This window comes from Ambystoma mexicanum, chromosome 4q (assembly GCF_040938575.1).
Source record: "Ambystoma mexicanum isolate Mex_15411 chromosome 4q, UKY_AmexF1_1, whole genome shotgun sequence".
Taxonomy (NCBI): domain Eukaryota; kingdom Metazoa; phylum Chordata; class Amphibia; order Caudata; family Ambystomatidae; genus Ambystoma; species Ambystoma mexicanum.
The window spans coordinates 438,426,228-438,450,156 of record NC_090928.1 but is presented as its reverse complement, the minus strand read 5'-3'; the positions used below and the strand labels follow the sequence as shown (position 1 = coordinate 438,450,156).

General features: G+C 45.8%; 1 protein-coding gene across 2 annotated transcripts in view; it reads right to left on the bottom strand.

Moving 5' to 3' along the window:
• XPO1 (exportin 1) overlaps positions 1 to 23,929 on the bottom strand; it is a 1,118,801-nt gene that overhangs the window by 245,364 nt on the left and 849,508 nt on the right. For both annotated transcript variants that reach the window (XM_069608010.1, XM_069608011.1), the window contains exons 20-21: positions 6,642 to 6,836; positions 6,387 to 6,555 (exon numbers count right to left, since the gene is read on the bottom strand). In XM_069608010.1, coding sequence (XP_069464111.1) covers positions 6,387 to 6,555; positions 6,642 to 6,836 — 364 coding nt within the window. The remainder of the gene's footprint in view (positions 1 to 6,386; positions 6,556 to 6,641; positions 6,837 to 23,929) is intronic.

Below are 23,929 nucleotides of genomic sequence, written 5' to 3'. Positions count from 1 at the left end.
AAAGGCAGTAGAGGCAATCCATATCCCCGTCACCCTCATACACCTTCAACCCACAAGTCGCACAGGGCCAGAACTGACTTCTTCGGACCACAAGCCATTGCAATATGCAAAGAGCACACGCATGTGCAAAAAACACAACAAATGCGAGGTGATCCCAACAGTTTGGAGATGGTTGAAATCTGAAGGGAAGCCGTGGGGCGAGGCTATTTACAGTCTACGTCCTATTGGTGGGGACTAAAGCACCCAAAAAGGACGTTGATAGGACATTAAAGTTAGTCCATAGGAAAACGCTAGGTTAAAGTGACCGAGGCTCCCAGCCTGACGGGGAATATTCACAGCATGTGAATCCATGAAAGATCCAATGCTGGAGAAGTAATCCTGCTGGGAGCGGTGGCCGGAAACACATAGGCAGCATCAGGGAACACTGCTGCGCTTCTTACTATCGGCAGATAATAACACTGGCTCAAGGGTGGAAGAATGAACTTGGTCCAGTAACAGCCTGGTGGTGGGTTAAAATATGGGGGGGGGGGGGGACTATGGCAATGGAGAAAATATGTGCCCTTAAATCTGGAAACTAAGATTCCTGCAGATATGGGAACCTTTTAGAGTTTGTGAAGGACAGAAGCGTACTTCTTCAGACCCATAATACTTAAAAAGTCCCATGTCTATTGATACACTAAGGACATTCGAAACCGGACGTCAGAATACAGCTGCAAGTCAAGCTCAGGGATTGGACTCAGAAATTGTTGCAAGTTGAGGGTGGGTGAGAGGGGAGGGAGGTTGATGTTGGGGAAGGAAGTTGGGGGGCAGAAAACTGATAAAAACCACAGAACATGGAGTCTTCGTGAAAGGTAATGAGACATAAGTGCATTATGTAATGTAAGAACCTTAAGAAGATGTGTTCTAGATTGATGTAATCTGTTTAATTCTGCAGAATAAATAAATCTTGTTATAAAAATAAAATAAAAAAGACACCAATATTTACCCTTCGTAGTAGTTAGGAAAGATTTTTCCATCCATCTTTATGGAACCCCAAAATGGTTTGCTTTTATTTTGTAATCTGACCTGTACTTTTTGCTGTGCAGTGAAGCCTTAAACTTCACTGTACTGTATTTTGCTCATATGTCATGGGGAAACAGACTTGTCCTTCAGGCTATCAGTACTGGGAAACATTGTTTCCCTTTATTCATGCAACTACTTTTAGTTACTTTTGTATAACCTTTGGTAACTTTTTATCATTGTACAATGCAGCGTACACTTCATTACAATGGGGTACATTTTTGTTTTGCCCTAGACTAACAGGATTTTTGGTTACTCTACGTGTGATAAAAGGATAAGCTGGCAGCAGCAATTACTTTTTCCCACTTTGGGGGACTTTGTTTCAGCCTTACCACGTTTGGCTATTAACTGTGGCTACTGGTCAAACATGGCCGTGCCACAAGATTTGTCACTTGTCCTTTTGCCATCTTGTTCTTTAGCCTTCTTCAAATCCTTATAAGGACTTCCAGTGCCCCGGAAAACGCAAAGTGTGTGTGTGTGTGTGTGCACTTAACTGGCTTTTAGGATCAGAGGACCCATGCACCCGTTCCTCGGAGATCCTGGAGAAACCAGAAGGAGACAAGAATACTATCCAGCTGTGAGACCTGCGAAGAAAACCGAGATCTGTCGAAAGAAAACTTGGCTACCAACTGCTACAGCTCCCAGAGTTGTCCCGGTCACAATATAGGTTGGCCTTTTATACATCTGTCCACCAGGCCAGAGTATAGAGCATCAGTCCCAACAGTAGCATACAAAAATACACAATTAGGCCCAAGAATAAACAAGTGAATAATGAAATGCACAGTAAAAGCACCCCTCGAACACACTTTGTAAAATATATATAGTCACTGATGTCAATGTGGTAAAGTACTGAACACCGCCAAAACCTGTAACGAAACAGGGCAGGCAAACTTTATAGCATAGTCATTTTTCAGTGATGGATAACCCTGATGAAAGTCCAGCCTTACGTTCAATGAAGCATTGTGCTCAATGTACAATGAATGCGTAAACGTCAAAAAGTATAATTTGTAAGGAGTTAGAAAAGTTAAAGATTGGATACTGAAGGGTGAAAACTGGTTCAAAGAGTCAGGGGAGGACCTGCTTTGATGAACAAAGCTATTCCCATATTTCAGGGGACTTTAGGAAGCTGAGGCTACCCAAGCCAAATAAGACAACAGGGGATTCCCTGTGCGTAAAATACAATGCATGAACAAGGAGCCACCGATAAGTGGTTTCAGTGCTCACCGCCCTTAGCTCAGTTTGGGTCTAAACTTGGCAGGTCTGGAAGGGGAGGGGAAAGGGGGAGGGGGATTTGCCATATTGTTTGATTTCAGGTTCTTGAATCGGCTTCAAAGTGCACAGGTGCTACGGGTGCAGATGTGGTTTACACCATGAACTGTATCTCTTGTTTCGGTTGAAGAACAAAGAAAACACTGATGCAGCTGGTTCCAGGGCACAATAAGCGTCAGGAAAACTGCCTTCAGCAACTGTCGCAGTGATGCAGGGGCAGCCTACTCTTACAATCTGATGCCCAGGAACACTTCTGAACAAGCTCTTTTGCACGGCAACCAGTAGGCATCAAGAGCGATTGGTCCCACCACTCCAAGGGGTTGAAGCACCTTCACAGGTCTTCGGAGATCAAGCGCAAGCAGGGCTTTACCAGGACAACAGCAGCCGCAGGGTGCCAACTTTCTTCTGCATGGTTCCGGATAGTCCTTGGGTCTGCTCGGCTCTTCTGGATACTTGGATCCGTCCACAGATAGATCCAGACCGGTTGCTGATCTGAGGGTCTGCATGCAGGACCCCCTCCTCAGACGCACAATGAGGAGATCAACCCTACTCATGCACGCCAGCAGTGGCCCAATCGGGGACCACTGCTGCCCTCATGCACACCAGACACCCTGGTACCAGTGGTGTGGTTTCAGACCAGACTGTCCCAGCCCACTTTGTGGGTACCCACATACGTGACCTGCAGTAACCCGTGAAAGACACGTCTTTTGCGGGCAACTGCATGACCAAATAAGGAATTCCCAGGTCACAAAGACCAGGGGGACGGCCAACAGACAAAATGGCCAAAGGAGAAGACAAAAGACCATGTGGCACAGCCATGACGGACACTAGCCACAGTCATGAGCCAAACGCGCAGTATGGCACTGTAAAGTTATACAATTTCACGAAAAAGCTTCTGCTGCCACCAGTCCACTGCCAAGGCACACTGTCCAGTTACCTAGAAATCCTTAGTGGATGACTAGGGCTAGAAAACAAAGGACCTCAAGGCGCGGTACAGTAATGTACTTGGCTCAAGGATAAAATGTTGCTGACCCTTCCTGCCTGGCTAAGTCCTCTCTCTCTCCCTGCTCTTCCTCTCCTCCCTCCTTCTCTGCCTTTCCCCTATTCTCCCCAGGCAACGTTTCTGGAGAAGTCAGATCTATTAAAGTCTCATCAAAACAGGTTTACCCCTGTTCCTCCAAAACCATCAAGGACCACATTGACACCCTGGCTCCCGCTCTGGCTGATTTCTGCAACTACTCCTTCCCCACTGGAGTCTTCCCCTCCCCCCAGAAGCATTCCCTTGTGCACCCTCTTAAGAAATCCTCTGCCGAACCTTGCTGCCCGGCTTACTATCGCATACAATCTCCATCACCCCTTTCCTGGGCAAACTCCTGGAACAGCTGGCCATCTCCCAGCTTAATCTTTACTCTGAATCTGTTGGTCATCTCCATGACCATCAGTCTGGCTTCAGAGCTGCCAGAAGAACGGAAACTGCTCTCCCGAACATCTGTGAAGACCTGCTCTCCAACCTCGATTCCAACACGCCGTGTCCTCATCTTACTTGATCTCTCTTCTGCCTTTGACAGTCAACCATGCCATCATGCTCAGCCGTCTTGGTGATAACCTGGGTATCATCATTCAGGCCCTGGCCGACGACCTTCCTCTCTGATCGACTCTCCCAGGTCCAGCTTGGGTCCTTCCTCCATCTCTACCTGTGGCGTTCCCCAGGGGTCTCACTTCTCTCACTGGCTTCTCAACCAACACCTGGCACTTCTTGCCCACCGCATTGCCACACTCTGCCCCAACATTCAGTGCTATGTGGATGACACTCCACTCATTTTCAGGCTCCAATCTGCCACCTCTTTTCTCATCTCTGTCTGTCCGCCATCCAGGAGTGGTGTGCTGCCAATGATCTCTGCCTTAATGCCAGTAAGACCGAGATTCTCCTTGTCGGCTCACCTGCTCCCTCTTTGTCACTCTCTGGCCGGCCTGCGAGGCTAAAAACCTTGGGGTCATCTTTGACTCCACACTTTCCTTCTCCCCTTACATCTCTGACGTCTAAGAAGTCACACTATCGGCTACACCTCCTCAGAGGTATTCTTCCTCTCCTCTCCTTCCCCCAGAAGCTCACCATCTTCCAGAGCTCTGGTTCTCTCTATGCTGGACTACTGCAACAGCCTCTTTCTAAATCTGCCTGCCTCTACTCTCTGCCCCCTGCAACTCACCCAAAACAACACTGCAAGACTTGTCCTTGGCCTCAAGCCCAAGGATCAGACCTCTCCAGGACTGAAAATCTCTGCACTGGCTCCCAGTGGCGAGGATTAAGTTCAAAACATCAGCGTGTGGAAGACCATCTCCACCGACCGTTGGGTGCTGGACGCTCTCGCCCACGGACACACCCTGGTATTTCAACGGAAGTGTCCCTGAATGTTGTAAGTGATAGTAGATTTTATCTATATAAACATATTACAACCAATATTGACAATAAATTTGAAAAGCTATTGGTTTTCTGTAGCCTGGCTTTCGGGTGACCATGGTATATATGTTTATATAGATAAAATCTACTATGACTTGTCACTAATAGGTGGTGGTCACTATTCAATTCCAAAGCACCAAAATGGAACTATATTTGTGAAAAAACTTTTTCGAATCTACAAATTTAAATGCAAAGGTTTACAACATTGCAAAAGCCTTTGATAAAAAACTAAATACTTTGGGTTACTAATCCCTCTATGTTGAGATGCATAATTAATAAATGCAACTTTACCATATGTGAATATGTGAATCTTTAATTCTATTTGTGTTTAGGTTTCACCTTTATTACACATGATTGAATACCTGTGACATGACTAAATAACTTAATGTGTACTTCAAAAAAAGAGTACCCCCTCTAAATCTAGTTGTCAGAGCGAACCCACTTGTGTATTTTGTTCTCTACAGCCCTCTGCTCTGACACTTCAAGGGCCCTTCCCTCAAGTTACAAAAATCTGAAGATGGCTGCCAGGGTGCGGGGGCTTAGGTAGAAGGCAGTCATTGGCTGGAGGGCAGTATGACCCAGAGCCCAGTGATTGTTTGGAGAAAGACAGTTCAGAAATTAAACAGATTTATTTACCGAGGATTCCCAGCTTGACGAAATATTCATGAGCATGTGAATCTATGCCAGAACCCATGCTGGAGAACTATTTGTATACATGACTGTCTAAAATGAATTGTGTGCCACACTGTGTGGACTCATTGAGCGCAGGCCCCCCCCACCCCCCAACACACACACTGATGAGACCCACCGTTACTACTCATCCACGCCATTTGACTGGGTTTTGGCTAACCTCTGAGACCCCAGTTCATAACTAGGGTGGTTAAAATCAGTCCACCAGGCCAGATTCTAGGCGGATTCTAGAAATCAATCTTAACACTCAGTAGTGGAAACAACCATATTAGTCAGTGCTGTAAGTTCCTTGGCCCTGGTTGAGCAGATTTTAAAAATACATCATACCCATCTATGGACACTTAATCCACAAGGCAGGTTTCGTGTAGTACAAATGCTACAAACTGCAAAATACACAGGAATAAAGGCTTGGCTAATAAATTACTATATCATCTGCAGTCAAATATGAGCAGCTTGGAGGACTTCTTGCTAAAGGGATTCCAAAATGGCTCAAAATAGTCCAACACTAATGCAGAATGAAGGGTGTCAAAGGTTTATGGTCTATTTAACAGGAGCAACATGAACCAGTCTAGCACAAAATGATATATGCAAACACCCTTCTCCCAAACTTCTGCCGGGCACCTTTCCACTTTTTTTTCCCCCAATCAAAACATTCTCCTGCCCCCCAACCCGCCCCCCCCCCCCCCCAAATTCAGGCCTGGATATGGTTATATTTGGAAGGGCAACTATGCCAAATCCAAACAAACCTAGGTGCTCAGATTATTATGGTGGTGATTAAACAGTATAAAAACCTAGAAAGACGTAATCTGCATAAGTAAAGATGCCATTAGAAACTACAATCAAGTAATTGTTTTTTTCAGAAGTAGAAGACAGCAATTTAGTACAGAATCAATAAAAAAAGAATTGTCACCTGTGTCTGCAACATTCCTCATTGTGTGCTTGAAAGCCCAAATAATGGAATCCAAAACTAGTTTAAACTGAGCTGGTGGAATAGCAAGAAACGCAGGAAAACAGTGAGAATTTACTGCTTGAAGCAGCAAGAAAAAGTTTGTTCTGTGTTCTGGATACTCTTCGAAATCCTGATAGAAAAAAAGAAATGTACAAAAGTCTATACAGCACCGATAAAATTAAGCACAGCTTTATCTTCAATATATGAGACACCTACCTTGTTTATCATATTTAACGTGCATTCAAAAACTGCATCAAAGATTTGTGGAATTTCAGCCGTTATGTGTCCCCCAAGCTTGTTTACAATTATGGCCATAGTACTTAGTACTTCCGGCTCCCTGGCAGCTGGAACATTTCGCTGGTAATCAATAAGAACAGCATCAAGCAACGGAGGAACAAAGTTTTCAGCAACCTATTAATGAGAAATAAGGGCATAGTCATAAAAAATGTAATTACACTTAATAAATTCTGCATTTAACACAATTTAAATGTCCATTGGAACTGTCTGAAGCCTGATAGCTTCGTACATAAGGAAGGCGGATACGGCTGAAAATTAACGGTGTACTGAAACAGCAATTTTAAATTGATGGCCCAAAATTCAAGATTGCATCTGGTAGATGGTAACATCACATAACTGAAGTTGCTTGTAGGAGAGGGGGCACAGGTTTATTATAGAGGAGACATGAGTGGCTGTAACTATTGAGATTACTGTTAGGTAATATTTTAATCTTTATGATAAATCTTCCTGACTTGTGTCAACTCTTGAACATTTTGCTTGGACTTGGCAATTATTTACCCTGCCTCTAGGAAAGTGGGAATCTTTTTCCACCTCTCACCTAGTCTTTTACTCTTTATGGGGGACCTTTGTATGTCCCTCCATAGTGTGTGATTGGGAGTTGTAGTTCCCCTATAACTTTGAACTGACTAATGTACCATTACAGTGGCTTCCTTTTTAGTTCTCTTATTTCTTCTGTGAACTAAGTGGTATTCGCATCCACTTTACTTTGATTTAAGTGAGCCAGCAAACCCGACCTTATGTGGAGTGCTGGGGGATACAAGATATCCCCTTTCTTACTTACCTGCTAACATTTTTGTTACAATTTTAAGTTTACTTGAATGGCTGGTGGCAATGGTTTTACCTTAGTGACTTTTTAGTCTTATTACTCGCAGGCTGGTAAATCAGCCTCGGTAATGCACAGAAGGGGCCCCATTCTGCTAGAATGGTGGGCTCCTTCTTTCGGCATTTCTCGTTTGCTTGTCTGAGGTCTTCCTCTGCCATTCTAGGCGCAAACGACTTGAGAGGAAGTTTTGTCTTTAGCAGGAATCCTTTGTATTCCCTGCGAAGGTTCCAGTGTGTGAGAAGGCAGGACGCAAGGGAGGAGTGCAAAACTCTGCAGCCCTTTGTCTTTCACCTTGCCTGAAAGGAACCAAGTCCCAATGGTGGGCTGGTTGTCCTAATTGGACAGCCAGACCTCCCCTTCTGTAAACTGCAGGGAGAGTTTGACAATGTCGTGCTGTAGTTACTGATAAATACTCCGATCCTGGAAGCTGCTGACAAGTCGACCACTGGAGCAGAATACGAAGAGGAAGATGAAGACATCTGCAGCGATTTCCAGCGACTGGAGAGCCTGCTGTGCAACCGAAGACTGATGTAAGCCTTCTTTCCAAATTAACTGGGGGTCCCGAATGTGATGACCCCTACCCAGAGACTGGTTAGATCCACTTGACTTAAAAATGACCTGCAATTTGAGCCATCCCACGACATGCTGAAGCCTTGCTGGGCTGCAAACCACCAAAACCCTGGGACCTTGAGCACAAGTGCAGTGCATGGTCTTCGGAAGTCCGAACCTTGCCCGAACGTTTGGTGGGCTCTTGCTGGATCTCCAGAGACAAGATTTGAATCCCTGAAGCCCCCTCACCAAAGTTCAGGACCGAGTGAGTGAAGAGAATTCGACCTGTGCTATTCGTTCTTCATCTGGCTGCTGTAAAAAAAGAAACTAAATTCACAGAGTCGCGAGAATCCGTGAAGCAACCTTTGCTGGAAGCCTCATCCGAAGACTGCTGCAAGTTCCCATCCAGTGTCCAGTTCTTCTGTCTACAGACCCAAGAATCCAGGGACCAGGTTCTGTGCTGCTGAATCCTGAAGGAAACCACTCAAGCTCTTTTCTCCTAAGGTACTGTGTGGGCTTGGGTAATACTTCATTCTGGTGTGCATCCTGGGCGGTTAAGTGGGTGATTGTGTGGTTGCGAGTTTCCCCATATAACTTGCCGAGGCCGGATGCTGGAACGCATACAGGGAGCCTTCTCTGAAGTCCCTGAACACTTAACTATGAAGCCAATACTTATTTATTACCTACATCCTGACTTGCCTACAGCTGGCACTTAGACCACTAGGGTCCCTCTTCTGCCTCTGAGAAAACACATGCTCTAGATTAGGGAAAGACTGAGAAGAATTCTATCTGGAAATTGTAACAAGTTAAAAAGTACTTTATCAGTTAATGTTGTAACTGTGGAAATTGCTAGGGCAAGCCACTACTAGTTATACAGTCACAAGTAAAAGTATACAAGTTGCTTTACTTGAATAGTGCTGCACATTCAAAAAAGTAATATGTATTATTTGTAACAGGGTGTAAAAGCTTACCAATAGGGTTTACCTGCCTTGAATAACATTGTGTCATTCAGGGTACCATTGGGTTTTGCTTTCCCTGGTCGGCCTTCTACAGATCTAAAACAAGTCAGTTATAACTTGTCTTATGAGTTGCTGGTAGCTCCTCTTAAAAGTATACAGGCTCTTCTAAACGTTATCGTTATTTCTACAGTAAACTCATCCTCACCCGACATATCTACAACTCCAGAAATATTAGTTTGAGCATCACTGTTTAGTGTATGGCAAGGTGTTTTAGATCCCCCAATTGATACCATCATCTTTGCACTATTAGGGACTATAGGAACACATCGGAGACCCCATTGGCACGTGCAGAAGAGAACCAAGAAGAACACGATCACAGGAATCAGTATGTTTACTGCTACCCCCAGCCATGAAAGGACCCAATCAAAGGCAAGCGATAGCCAATCTGTGTTCTGAACTCCACCTTCTTTCTTCATTTGAACACCTAGATTGTGCACTGCCTTGATGACGTGGGATAGTGACCCAGTCTCAGCATCCTCCGGGTGTATATAAGTGCAGCAGCTGTGTGTGCCCCAGGAGCCAAAAAAGATGAAAAAGAAAGTCTCTGCTGGGCTAAAAAGTCAATACTTGCCAGGTATTCCTCTGAGCGGCGCGGAACAGTCTTTTGAGACCGCTTGAGCTTTTCTTTCTTCCCCGCTGTTGAAATTGTCCATTTTCTGATAGCATACAAAATTCTTGTGTGATCTGCAAGCTTCTTTAGGTGCTAGAGTGGCTGTTGACACCTCGACAGGCATTTCTTCTCCCTTCAGGTGTTCTTCCAGGATTACTAGTAGCACTGAGTGCAGGGTGGCCAGTGAAGACTTGCCCCTCCAAGATAGTTGGAGTTGCAGATAGGCTTGTTGGACACAAACCCAGCAGTAATCCATCACTGCTGCTGTACCTTTCGTCATACCAGGGATCACAAGAGTGCAGTTGCACTGTGTGTTTGTGCCACCAGGAACTGTTACTTCATTGAGTCCATTGCTCTATGTACTTGCAATGGCTACTTCATTGTTGCAATCCTTGTCAGCCTTGTGATGTGTTGGGACCATATTTGCGCACACAGTCTCTATTTGGGATATTGCTTCTCCGATGTACTCGATCAGCCCATCTGCAAGGCACATCACTTTGTCCTTCTCATTTGAGTAACCTCCCAAGGAAAAATATGGTCCTTTTATACTCGGGCAGTATTTTCTATTGCCATTGCATAACGCTGGGTCTAGATCAATGCTCCTCAACTGACTAATCAAGATGTCCTGGGCATTATGCCTCTGTAATTGGGAATGGATGAAGAACTAAAACCTTAGGAGCCCCTGATGTGTGCGGGATAAGAGCACAGAGGTAACTGCTTTCATTGATTATATTCCGTCCTGCAATGCGTATATCAGAGTACCAACTATTCAATGTTTCTAAACGATGGATGTCAGAAATGGTATCAAAGCTGAACCCCTTATATAAATTATACGTCATTCATACTTCCTGCTTCATTCGTCTAAGAAAACTTGTAGGGGTAGCCAGCAAAAAGTGAGACATTTTGTGATTGTATTTTTGTTTCAGACATATTTATACTAGCATTATTTTCCAACTGTCCACCCCCCCTTTATATGGCCACCCCATATAACATACATACCTTCATCCACCCCAACAACCACAACCAGTGTCATACAGAACATAGTACCTTATATAATGCATAGTTCCTAGAACAAATTACTTGTCTTAATCTAATCCCTACAGAAAGGTCGGTCAGCCATCTTTGCTTATTCCTGGAGAGGAGAAAAAAGGTTATCGAGAAAGAGAAAGAGGGAAAGAGAGAAAGATAAGGAGGGAAAAAGAGGGAGACCCTTTTTCCACCAGGGCCATCTGGGTCACCTTCCACAAAAAATAAAAAAAAATATGAAAAATAAAATTGGACAAAAGAAAAAACAAGAAAAAAAATGAAGTAAGAAAAAAGCAGGCATGCCACACTGCACACATCCCTGGCATGGATCCTCAAAAAGGGCTCTTTGGCTATGTCCTTACTAAACTGCCTCGTCTCAGGTGTTCTTAGGACATCCGAGAGTTGCACCCAATATGTAACTCCTTCATACGGATGGCGAGAAGAGTACAGAACACCACCTCATAAGGACCTTTAAACCTGGGGCTGATCAGTTCCCCAGATAATGGGGGTCCAGGTGTAATATGGGCAATGCTGTGTATGGAACTATGGTCTTGCTTTCTACAGGGGTGGTCACTTTTTCTCCCCCCCACTTCACCGCATGCCACTATCGCCCCGGTGTGCCTCCGTTCCGGTCCCCATGTCAATTATTTATGACCCATTAACATATGTCTCCTTCCATCAATGCAGGAGCCGTTCATCAGAGTGGAAAAATAAATAAAACTCCTGTACTTTTAAGTCCTCTGTCCTTCCCTGAGACTTTGAAACAGTGGCCCTGTGTAGACTAAGTAGTCTAGGATCCATGCCCTACAATAATTACATAAGCCCAAGAAACGGCTACATTTCCATCACAGTACTGTGCCTAGGGGTGGTGGGTACTGCTGCCGCCCTATCTGATAATTATTTTCCCCCATTACAAAAATGAGTTGTCCCAAGTATAGTCCCTCCTGTAGGCAGTATTATAGCTTCTTTTTATCTGCCTTGTGTTAGGGAGAATTCTCATTTCATGGCTAATTTACCTTACCTAGTGAGTCCCTCAGCCGCTTTGCTGGATCTCTGGAGTTGTTACTTTCCACTTGGTAAGAGTATGAGCTTTTCACCACTCTTACTTGTGTTTTGACCTGTTTTGTGATTGTGAGCTCTGGAGTACACCAATTCAGTAGCCCCCTTCTTTGTGTGTGTCACACAGCACCTTCTGTGCAGTGGCACAGGGTTGTCGTTCAGACTCCCACCGACTCCATTTCTGAGGCGACTACCGTCCCCCAGAAAAGGGTAAAGTTACCATTAATTTTACTTAGTCAAAATTAACCACAGATCCAGTACAACACCATTTTACATGGAGTACAGGAAGGGTTAACCAACTCCTTATCTGTACCTCCTAGAGCATTGTTTCGCACTTTAACATTTAGACATGGCTGGTGGCAGTGGTATCTACCCTAATTTTCTACCGCGGTCATCTTATATAACTGCGGCAATATTGTAGGCTATTGTGTTAGCCTCGAACTTAAACCCGCTTGACCAAATACTTTCTTTTGGCTCCGGTGCGGTTTATTCGCCATTTCTTTTTGTTAAAATCCTTATTGTGTTTTACATTGTGAAGCAAACCAGGTTTGCCTTCTTTGTTCACTGTCTTTTGGCGGGCTTCTGCCAAGAAGCCCACCTCAAGGCGCCTGGGTGTCTAGGTGGGCTGAATGTGAGGGAGGGGTGTAGTTACCCCCTGCACAGGGCATCCTAGGAAACCCAAGTTGCACTTATTCATGATTGGGCAAGGTGGTTGTCCGGGCTGGACAACCCCCCTACTGGGTGATTGTCAGCCAGGCTGTGTGAATGGGGGTTTTGCACATAAAAGGCAGGTCTCTTGGGTTGGAAGTCAAAGAGTCGCCACTGGAACTACAAGGAACCGACGGGAAGTGGAGGAGAGGTCGACAACTGCAACTACCCCGTACCGGTGGAGCCCTGCTGCAGTCTCGAGCTATCTACCCTTCAACGACCAAGAGGAGATCCAGTCCGGAGTCTTCTTCCCTTGAGCCTGGTGGGGATGACCAGCTCATCATCTTCAGCCAGAGGTCGCCTTCGTGGTCAAAATCGCTGCACACTGCTGGAGTGGTGCGGATAGCCACCTGAAGAGCCTCTCCTGTTTTTAAAGAGCGCACCTTTTATTCATTGTCGCTGCTGCCGGCCTCAACCCTGTGTGGTGCGGACCCCCTCATCGTCCTTCGTGCTGAAGCTGCAGGAAAGCGTGGGTCTGCTGGAAACCAACAGGAACTGCCGCCGTGGCACCAGCTTCTTCTTTGAAAAGGTACTGTGTCCTGCTTGAGGAATTTTGGGTGAAATCCCTATTTCTCGCTTACAAGCATTGCCCTTATTTTTCCCTCCTTCTTATAACTTTTGCTTCCAAACATTGACAATATCAAAGTACTCTTGGCAACGTTAAAACTCCAACTGTCCGACTGTGTGATCCTCGACAACAGGCACCCGGTGTCACTTGACTGGCTCTAGCCCCTTCACTCTTGAATTCCTGTCTATGTGTGTTCTTCGATTCTGTCTGCCTAACCAACATATTGCCTATGATTTTTGCCCCTGACTCTCTCTGGGTACTTCGAGTGCTAAGTGTGTTTTTACCCCGGTAGCATTTCTTGCCGCGGATACACGTTTGTCTAGTAGACAAAACTGTCATAAAGTGATCGCAATTGTATTCACGGTAACATGTTCTGTTTCATAACACCGGTCCATTCAAACACAGGGTACTTACCTCGACTAATACTGTACAAAGTGAATTGGTTAGTTGTAGTATATTTTACGTGTGGTTTTTGAATTAATAGAAGTGTTGTGTTAATAACAAAAGGTTTAAAAATAAATGTTCTTATATTTTTCTACCAGAAACCTCGAGTCAGTGTTTGCTTGAGTCACAGTAATTGTGGTCCCTTTGTGTAATCTCTGCTACTGCTCATATACTCTTGAGATAAGCCTGGCTGCGCCGCTACTGCTACCACTCTAATATAGTACAGGCTTGTACCAAAGGTAAAACTTTTATTGCCACCTGTAGTCTTAATCGTGTGTAGTGGTCCCTAAGGGCACTGCACAGGATTCTGCCTAACACCTTGTACCCTTTGTGAGCCAGCAATTGCAATAATGCAACAGAACCCCTCCTGCACTGATGATCCTTTTCACTACATGCCAACCGATCATCCACATACTGGATGATTGTGCGAAGCACCGGACTTCAATGTAATCTGTACTAGGGTCACATCTCTCAGTAACCCAACATCATGTGGATTAACGGTCCATAATTGTGCTGGCACATATTGCATGTCCTCAAAAAATAAAACATCTGAATTACCACTGCCATCGGGGGTCACTGTACGTCCCTATACTGCACCATGATATCACAGGGGATGCAGATTCCCAAAATCTCCCAATTTTGTTCACTGTCCTCAAATAACTCAAGTCAATTTCTTTACACTGTCGGGTCTATACATAATATTGTGTGCCACGCGCACCCGTCCTGGTCTGTTCCAATCAGGACTACTCTTGTCTGATACTACTAGTCCTCATACATCTAATGACAATATTGTCCCTGCCACCATCTCGGATGGCACCATGGGCTGGACAATAAAATCTGTAGGTACTTGCCAACACTTTGTCGCAATTTAAGGCACAGCTTTTACTAATACCTTAATACCATAACAAAAAAATATATCTGGGACAACAGGAACCCCATGTACGACTGACTCCCTTGCTATTGCATTAATTATTACCATTGCTCGAGTTACACACATCCCTGGAGTGGAACACACTACCCCTTGATCTGTGAATACTACACTTCTATTTATTGTACTGAGCAGAACCCTACACAACAAGTTCACAGGGGAACTCTCTGAATATAACAAGGGTGCTCATACTACCTCCCCTCCCACTTTTATATCCAGCTCCTCAGTGTATGGACTGTAGAAATAGCCCCAGAGAATCCCTGCATGTAGAGTTTTACCTGATAATGGAAAGTTACTCTCCATCCTGCATGATTTAGTTGCACCTGAATCTACCATAAATATAAATTGCCTGTTTCCTATTTTCACCTCCACCAAGGGCTCCTCTTCAGGGTGTGCGGTTATTAATAGGAATGGACATGCGAGTGCCTTCTGTGGGCTGTCCTAATCAGAATATGCATTTGTCCTGGGGAATGAAAAAGGGGCGCTTCATCATTTCAACTCCTTGAAATAGGGCGCCTGTTCCCCGTGCCATCCTGTTAAATGTGTTCCCTCACAGCACTGTAGTTGTTGCCCATGCCTGTCAGCCCCATAAGGGGACTGATTTTGACCCTCTCGCCCAAATTGCTGTTGCCTTCTTCCTTGAGGACCTTGGAATCCCTGCCCTGAGGTGATGGCCCATAATTAAATCTCACCCCAGGCCCGTTCCTGAATTCCCTTGCGTAATTCCCCCATTTTCCGCAGTACCAGCACTGTGATGTTGCCAATCCTCCCCGAGGCCCTATCCTCCCAAAGCCTCCTGCTCTTGCTCCTCAAAATCCTCCTTTTCCCCTTGGTGCTCCTGCATACTGCCACTGTGTTGGGGTACTGTCCCCCCTCACCCCATTGTCCCTGTCCTCCTTCACCCCATAGTGCTGTAGTTGTGGCATTCCCTATTTGTTGAGTATCTCATGTCCTTTCCCCCTGAGCCGGTGCCTTCACTGGTGCTTGAATGACAACCTTATTTAGTTTCTTTTCCACTAGTTTTGCCTCGTCAGTTTGCCGCTTCTGGGCCTTCTCCCTGTCCCGCTCCTTGATTCTCTTACAATTGTGGACTATTATACTTGGTATCTCTGCCTAGCCTTTGGCTTCAATTCCCACAATTTTATCGAGTGCCTTCTGGACCACTTTTGGCAGTCGCCTCTTTAAAATAAAATCAAAACAATGGTAATGTCTCAACTGTCCACATTTCCTGTAATTTAAGAGTAAACCTAACTGGGTCCTCATCACCCATTGTGTACTGCATTAAAGAATGCAAGTCAGGGGTATCTAGGTACATCCTTCGTAGGGCATCCCATACCTTTACCTCATCAAGGGCTGCTCCATCATGCTCATTATCTGCAAGACTTACCCCAGCCCTTGCCCATATGTCCCCAGCTATGACCACCAGAAAAAAGTAAAATCTCCTAGTGCTAAGGCTACCCCTGCTGGCTGTTCTTCAAATTCATAGATCCATGTACTAACTCCGGCTATAAGATGGGGAAGCGCTTTAATAAAAAAAAAGTTGTCCATTTTAGGCCATGGCACATACTGCGTTATCCCTACTTCTTTCTGTATTAGAGGCATCCGTGTATCTATTTTGTTTTCTACCCCTTTAGTATTCTTCTGATCTTGAACTGCCACAATTAAAGCTGGTCTATTTCTTGGTCTGTCCCTCCCTACTGCCTCTTGTGGCAGGGATGGGTTTTTCACTGCCTTCTCTCCTTAATCTCCTTCTTCCCCTGCCTCTTCATTATTTCTACCACCTTGATCTTCCCCCTCCATTTTCCCTTGCTTGTTCTACTTCTCGTCCCAGGACCAGCGATACCCTTTGCCCATATTTTTCAACACAAATATTCCTTATTGCCCCACAGTTCTAAACAAAAAATCTCCCGACTTCCAATACCCTGTTTTCTGCACCGATACCCTTATATGGGATACATTACTCAACGTAATCGTATTTCTGATGCTTTATCTGGTTTATTCACATGCTGTGCATAGGCCGACATCTACTGGAAGCTGCAGAGTATGACAGTTTGTTTTTCGAAACTCGAAAAGGGGCGTCGAACTAGGGCGTGCCAGTAACAATATCCCTAGTGTGACGTCCAATGTACCCATGATCCCTCATGCGTGTAGGACCCTCAGATTGTATTTTATCTGACATGAAGTAGCATGAGGAGTAGCGCGAGTACAGTGTATCCAAGCAGATAAAATAGATAAGACAAGCATCCATGCACCTTCTCTCAGAGGGGAAGAAAGGCGGGCGCATGTGAATCTAAGCAGATACAAGCATCAGAAATACGATTACGGTGAGTAATGTATCCCTTACGAGGCGCGTGGAATCGGTTTATATCACATCCGGTGCACAGATTAGCGAGTAGTGTTAGAAGAAGGAGGTGGAATGTGAGAAGGGTCATGAGCGAACAAGTGTCTTAGAACTGCTTGTCCCACTTGAGTATCTGTCTTGGAATGAGTGTCCATGCAGTAGTGCGGAGTAAAGGTGTGAATAGAGCTCCACAGGGGTGTTGCTAGGTCTGGAAAAGATCAGGGGCTAAGTTAATATTGGGACTGGCGGGACTCGGGGCTAGCTAGCATTTTGGTTCTAGCACCTGAGCTGCTATCCGGGGCTATAACCAAAAGACCCGGGGCTATAACCCCCTCATCCCCCCCTTAGCAACGCCTCTGGAGCTCCATGTAGCTGATTTGCAAATGGTGTCAAGGGGTACATTGGCAATGAAAGCCAGAGTGGCCCCAGTACCTCTTGTAGAGTGGGCCATTGGCGTAAAAGGCAGTGTTTTATCTGAAAGGGAGTAGCACAGTTGTATACATCCGACTATCCATTTAGAGATGGCACCTTTAGAGACAAAATCTCCTTCTCTGCCTAGAGCTAGGGAGACAAACAGTTGATCTGTCTTTCTTAGCGGTCTGGTCTTGTCTACGTAGTAGAGGACCGCTCTCCTCACATCTATTGTGTGGAGTCTCACCCCAGCAGAGCCTTTGGGTTCTTGGAAGGCCGGCATTTCAATGGACTGGTTAACATGGAATTTTGAAATTAACTTAAAACCTAGGGTGAGTGCGTAAAACAAGTTTATCCTTATGAACAGTAAAAAACGGATCCTGCACTGACAAGAGCGTGAATTTCACTGACCCTTCTTATGGAAGAAATGGCTACTAAGAAGTCAGGTGTTTGAGACTAGCTTTATGCATGGGTTCAAATGGAGGTCCCATGAGTTTAGCAAGCACCACATTAAGGCCCAACCTGGTGGTGGGTTAGAAATTGGAGGGTGGAGTCTCTTTACCCCTTCCATAAAGGCCTTGACAACTGGCCCTTTCCACCATGACACCTTGTTATGGGAGGTGGCGTAGGCTGACAGCGCCGCCAGGTGTACCTTGAGTGAATTAAATACTAATCCTGCATTAAGTAGGTGGAGCATATAGGTGACAATATTGGAAGGAGTACAATCAATAGGGTTGATTTGTTTATTCTGGCACCAAATAACAAATCTTTTCCACTTATCAAAGTAACAGTGCCTGGTGTTAGGTTTTCTTGACTCTTAAGATATCCATACATCTCTGGGGTAAATTGAGATGGCTGAACTCTGACTTCAGGAGCCATGTTGCCAAGTTCATCGAGATGGGTTGAGGATGCACTGTTTGACCTTCGTGCTGGGAGAGTAGGTTGTACCATCATGTGAGTCTGATGGGGTTGCACACCGCCAGTTTGCGCAGGTGTGGAAACCATGGTTGTCTCGCCCACATGGGAGCAACTAGGATGAGCGTCATCAATTCCCTGTTTATCTTGTTGACCACCTTCCCTCATCAGAGGGGTTGATGGAAAAGCGTAGGCAAACATCCCTGAACAATTCATCCATAGAGCATTACCCTTGGAGCCTGGATGCAAAGTCTGGGCATTGTCTGTTTTCGCCTGTGGCAAATAGGTCTATAGTGGGGAAACCCCACTGAGAGAAGAGATCTTTCATGACTTCTTTGTGTAGTCGCCATCCGTGTTCCTTTGGCAGGGGATCGCTGCTCGAGCGTCCGCTAGTGAATTGAGATCCCTTGGAACATGTTGGGATGACGGGTAAATCTTCTGTCTCAGTGCCCATTTCCAAATTTTTTGGGCAAGCTTGGACAGATTTGGAGAACGAATGCTCCTTGTTTAAGTAAAACATAGCCGTTGTGCTGTCTGTTAGGATTTGCATTGACAAGTTGGATAAGAGGGGTTTGAATGCCCAAAGCGCTCTCAAGACTGCCAGAAGTTCTAGCAGATTGATATGGTGCTAAGCCTCTGTGTGAGACCAGAGACCCTGAGCTGCATGGTGAAGGTAGTGAGCTCCCCACCCTGCCAGGGAGGCTCTGTTGTGATGACGGCTTGTATCTCTGGAAGGTAAAAGGGTTTCCCTTTTGTAAGATTCTCTCTTGTCCACCATCGAAGACGTACTAGTGTTGGCGAAACGACCACTAGATCGTCCCAATGACCTCTTGCTTGAGACCACTGTTTCGCCAACTATTCCTGCATGGGTCACATGCGCAGGCGCGCGTGGGGAACCAGGTAAATGCAAGATGCCATCATGCCTAGCAAACACATCGCTTAGCATACCCTTATTTGGCGACCGGACTGATCTTGAGGAATTTGCAGCAACAGATTTCTAATTCTTTCCTCTGATGGAAAGGCCAACTCCTCTTGGGTGTTCTGGACAGCTCCTTGAAACTGTTTTGAGGTGCTCAGCACCAGGCTTGATTTTTTTGCGCTGATTGAGAAGCCCAATTGGTAGAGGTCTATTGTTCGTTGAATGTTTAATCTGCAAATTATGGGGGTTTCGCTGTGATGAGCCAGTCGTCCAGGTACGGGTACACCAGGATTGCCTCCCTACGTAGGTGCACCGCCACCACTGCCAGTACCTTGGTGAAAACCCTTGGAGCAGAGGCAATTCCGCAGGGCAGCACCTTGAACTGGTAGTGCTGGCTGTCTATTTTGAAACGCAAGATTCTTCTGTGCGCTGGGAACATTGAAATATGAAAATAGGCATCTTTCATAGCCAATGTTGCCATGTAACCCCCCCCTCCACCCCTCTTCTTCAGTAGGGGGATTACCTCTTGGAGTGTGGTCATGCAGAATTTTTGTGGCTTGACATACTTTTTTGCAGGGCGCAAGTCTAATAAAGGGCGCATCGTTAGATCTTTTTTTGACACAAGGAAGTAGGTTGAATAAATACCCTTGTTTACCTGGTTGCCCGGGACGAGTTCTATTGCGTCCTTTGCAAGTAGAATGGCGATATCCTCGAGGAGGATTTTTTGGTGCTCCAAGGAGTGTACTCTGTCTTGGAGGATGGTTGCGGGGCGTTCTAGTAGCTCTATACAGTATCCTGCAGACATTGTGGACAGCACCCACCTGTCTGAAATGATCCCTTCCCATGCATGGGTGAAGGTGGAAATGCACCCCCCCCTACTGGGGATGCATGGGAAGGGATCCGGAGCGGAACGTCACCTTTTGTTGGGAGGCGTAGCGCCTCTACCCCTAGTGCGGCCCCTGCGCTGACCTCTGGTGAAACCCTGTCTAGCCTCCAAGTAATTGTTGCCCCATGAGGTTCCTTGATTTTGATAGTAGTTGGAACCCCTCTGGGAGCTTTGGCCGTGAAAGCAATGTAAATTATTATTTCCCCTTTGACCTGGGCACTCATTTGTCAGTTGTCAGAGATTTTAAGGTCTCGTATTCGTCCTTAGCCGTCTTTAGTGCCTCTTCCACTGCTTTCCCCTAATAGAACGTTCGGCTCTACCGGCATGTCTATGAGCATGGCTTGGGTCTCGGGCTTGAACGCGGACTGTCTTAGCCAAGCATGGCGTTTTATTGCCATGCCTTCGGCCATCAACCTTCCAGCATTGTCTGCCGCATCAAAACTTGTCTCAAGGATGCATCCAGACACAGACCTTCCGTCTGCTGCAATTTGGGCTGTCTGTTAGGGAGAATTCTCTTCTAGGGCTAATTTCCCTTACCTACAGAGTCCCCCAGCAGCTTTTCTGGATTTGAAGGTTTTTTTTTTCCCCTCCTGCTAAGCGTGAGACCCTTTTTTTTCCTGTGTGGTTTAGGCTATCTTGTGTGCTTATGGTCTATGGGGTTTTTCTAACCCTCATAAGAATCATCTTTTTAACATGTGTGGTACACAGCACCCTCCGTGCTGTACCACAGGGATGTCGTAGCGACCTCCAAACACAGACTCCATACCCTGGGACTGACTGTCTCCCAGGGCTGGTAAAGTCCCCATTGACTTTACTAGTCAATAATTATGAACTAAACCAGTACAACCCATCTTAAAATGGAAGTACTGGAAAAGGTTAATAGTTTTTCCCTAGTGTTCATTTTCGAGGAGGTACCGTACAGTCCCTCTCAAAAGTTTCTGGCTGGTGGCAGTGGCTACTACCGTAAATATTTGACCGCAAATATTTTCCTATGGGATTTTCCCATTGTTCGAGGCTACCACTTTTACTGACAGCCTCCAACATACCGCCGGTTTATTTTAATATTAACTTTAATCCGGTGTTTTATTTTGCCAGAACTTTAAAATTTCTTTCTTGCGTCTTTTTCTGAAAGCCTAACCCAGGTCGGGGGATCCTGTTAGTCCTTTTGGCGGGATTCTGCACAGAAGCCCTCCTTTCGGCGCCACGAAGTCTGGACAGGATGCGTGGGAGGGGGAATAGGCACCCTGGACAGGGTTGCCTACGCAACCCAAGTCGCACTCTGCTCTGATAGGCTGGCGGGTTCTCCCGCCAGGAGAGCCACCCCACTGTGTGATTGACAGCTAGGCTGTATGAATGGGGGTCTTGCTGCATAAAAGCAGGGTCCTGAGGACTGGAGGACAAGACGTCACCACTGGAACTAAGAAACCAAAGAGGAAATAAGCTGAAGACATCTGTAACGACTGAACCACCGGTGAAGCCCTGCTGCAGATCCTCACCACTTTTCTCCAACGACTTGAGAAGATCTTGCTCTGCAAGAGTCTTCTTCCCTTGAGCTGGTGGGGCCAACCAGTTCGCCAATCGCCTTCCCGGACCGGCCTTGGTCGAATCGCCAGTGCCAAGCACTAGGAGACCGGATAGCCAGGCACCTGTCCACCCGGACCGCGATTAAAAGGAGCGTACCTTTTATTCGTTTGGCAGCACTGAGGCTGGCTTCATCCCATGGCAGTGCAGTAACTCGAACCTTCCTCCACGACGAGAGTCTCTCTTCCTCTGCTGGATCTCCCGAACTGCAGGAACTGCCAGGAACTACCGCCACCGCAGGAGCCTCTTCCACTTTTAAGGTACATTGTTCCGCCAGGCCTCCCGTTTTGCTGGGTTTCGCTAAAGGTGTTTTAAATCCTTTACTTACCTGCTGGGTTGGCTGCCCATATCATCTAACATTGTCTTTCACCTTCGGCAACCGCCTTTTCAAATCGTTAAACAAAGACTTGACTGCAGCTACTAGAACAGTTTGATCCTGGGCACATTGCCTTGTACCATTGACTCTGGCACAGGCCTATTGACTCTGGCTAAATCTGTTACAACTGCCTTCTCACCTAGAAATGTGTTGGTGCACCAAACTCTTATAACCACCTTTTTTCCTTCCCCCTTTTAAACTTGTGAAGTGCCATTTTGCTCGGTTTTCACCCCAGTATTTCACATGCTAGAGTACTGCCTTGCCTAACCTGTTCACAATCTACTTGGGAGGTGTAGCTGGTGTGTAAAGAGTCTAAACCTGTATAACTTGTCCTTTCCCTCCCTTCTGAGAATTGTTAGAGTGCCATTTCTGCTTGGTTTTCACTGTGCCGTTTTGTTCAGTTTTCACTCTTGCTCAAACTGGTCTACAATTTAAATAGGGAGTTGTGTATACTTTACTTGGCTTATTTAACTTGCTTTAATAATAGTGATGTGTGTGAACATCAGAGTGTGTAAAATAAATATATATTCTTTTTGATACAAAGCTTTGGTCAGTGTTTCCTTGTTCCATAGTACTAAAGCCCTAATGTGTAAACCCTGAATACTGCTCATCTCCCTCTTGAGATAGGTCTGACTGCTTAGCCACAGCAATCAACTAAATCTTTGTGGTACAGACTGATACCAAAGGGGATTTTATTGCATATACCTGTAGTCTTAATCGTCTGTAGTGCTCCCTAAGGGAACTGCACAGGATTCTGCCTAACACTGTCCCTTTAGTGGTTCAGAGGCTACTAGAGCAGCTACTTGTTTCCATTGACGGCAGTTATAGCTTGCTAACAGAGTGGTACTGTTAGCAATACGTGCCTGGTGGGCTGACGTGGAGGCAACTTTCCTACCCAGAGCGTACATTCTTTTGCTCTCTTTGTCGGGAGGTGCTTCGGAAGTAGTAAGAGGTGTACCTGCCCTCTTTCTGGTAGTTGTTACTACGGAGGAGTCTGGTTTTAATTGCCCCCTAATGTACATGGGATCAGAGGGTGCGGCGTGGAATAATTGTTCCACTCGTGTATTGACTGCACCAGTAAGATTAGGCGTTACCAGCGAGGGATCAATTCTGCGCTGGATGGATCTTAATATGGGGATAGCCTGGGAAATGGCTCTTCTGTCCCCTAAGATTTCTTCCGCGAAATCTTTATTTTCGTGGACACCTTCTGTGTCTATTTGGAAATGAGCTGCTGCTTTCACCAGTCCCTCATTGAGGAGTGGCTGATTATCAATCTGTGAGCCGCTGGTCGATTAGGACTAAGTTTCAGCACAGCAGCAGGGCTTCACCCTGGGGCTGGCCAGTTCCAGCAACCGTCACCACCGGGGGACAAGCGGCATCTCTCCAGTCCCAAATGAAGACAGGCTTTCAGGCCAGGATCCCTTGATGACAGGAAGCTGAAAGTTGGCAGCAAGTGACCTGAAGGATGAGCTGGCGACCACTGAAGTTCCAGACGGAAACATTAAAGTTACTCACCAAAGTGACTAGAGTACTCTTAGTCCTTAGTACCCTTTCGTCCATCCTTGTGGGCACTGAAATCAGCACACACAAGGATCCAAGTAAAAACTTAAACACTTAGTTACATTAAATTATTTACTTATATATACACACAAGGCAATTCAATCAAACTAAAAATGCTGGGAAGGAACCAGTGTCCTCCCAAACCCCCAAGTGCTTTAGAGTGAGACAATACTTCTTTAAGGTGCTATAATGGACTAGGGGGGAGGAGGGGCACTGGGAAGGCTCTCTCATGCAAACAATCACATACACAGACAAAGGCAAGAACTGAAAAAGGAACTAGTTACTTACCTGTAACTGTTCTCCAGCATGGGTCTGGCATGGATTCACATGCTCATGAATATTCCCTGTCAGGCTGGGAATCCTTGGTAAAGAAAAAATCTGCATCAGTTTTGTTTCTGATCTGTCTTTCTTAGTAGTAACCAATCACTGATCTCTGGGTCATACTGCCCCCAGCCAATGACTGCCCTCTCCCTAAGCCCCGCCT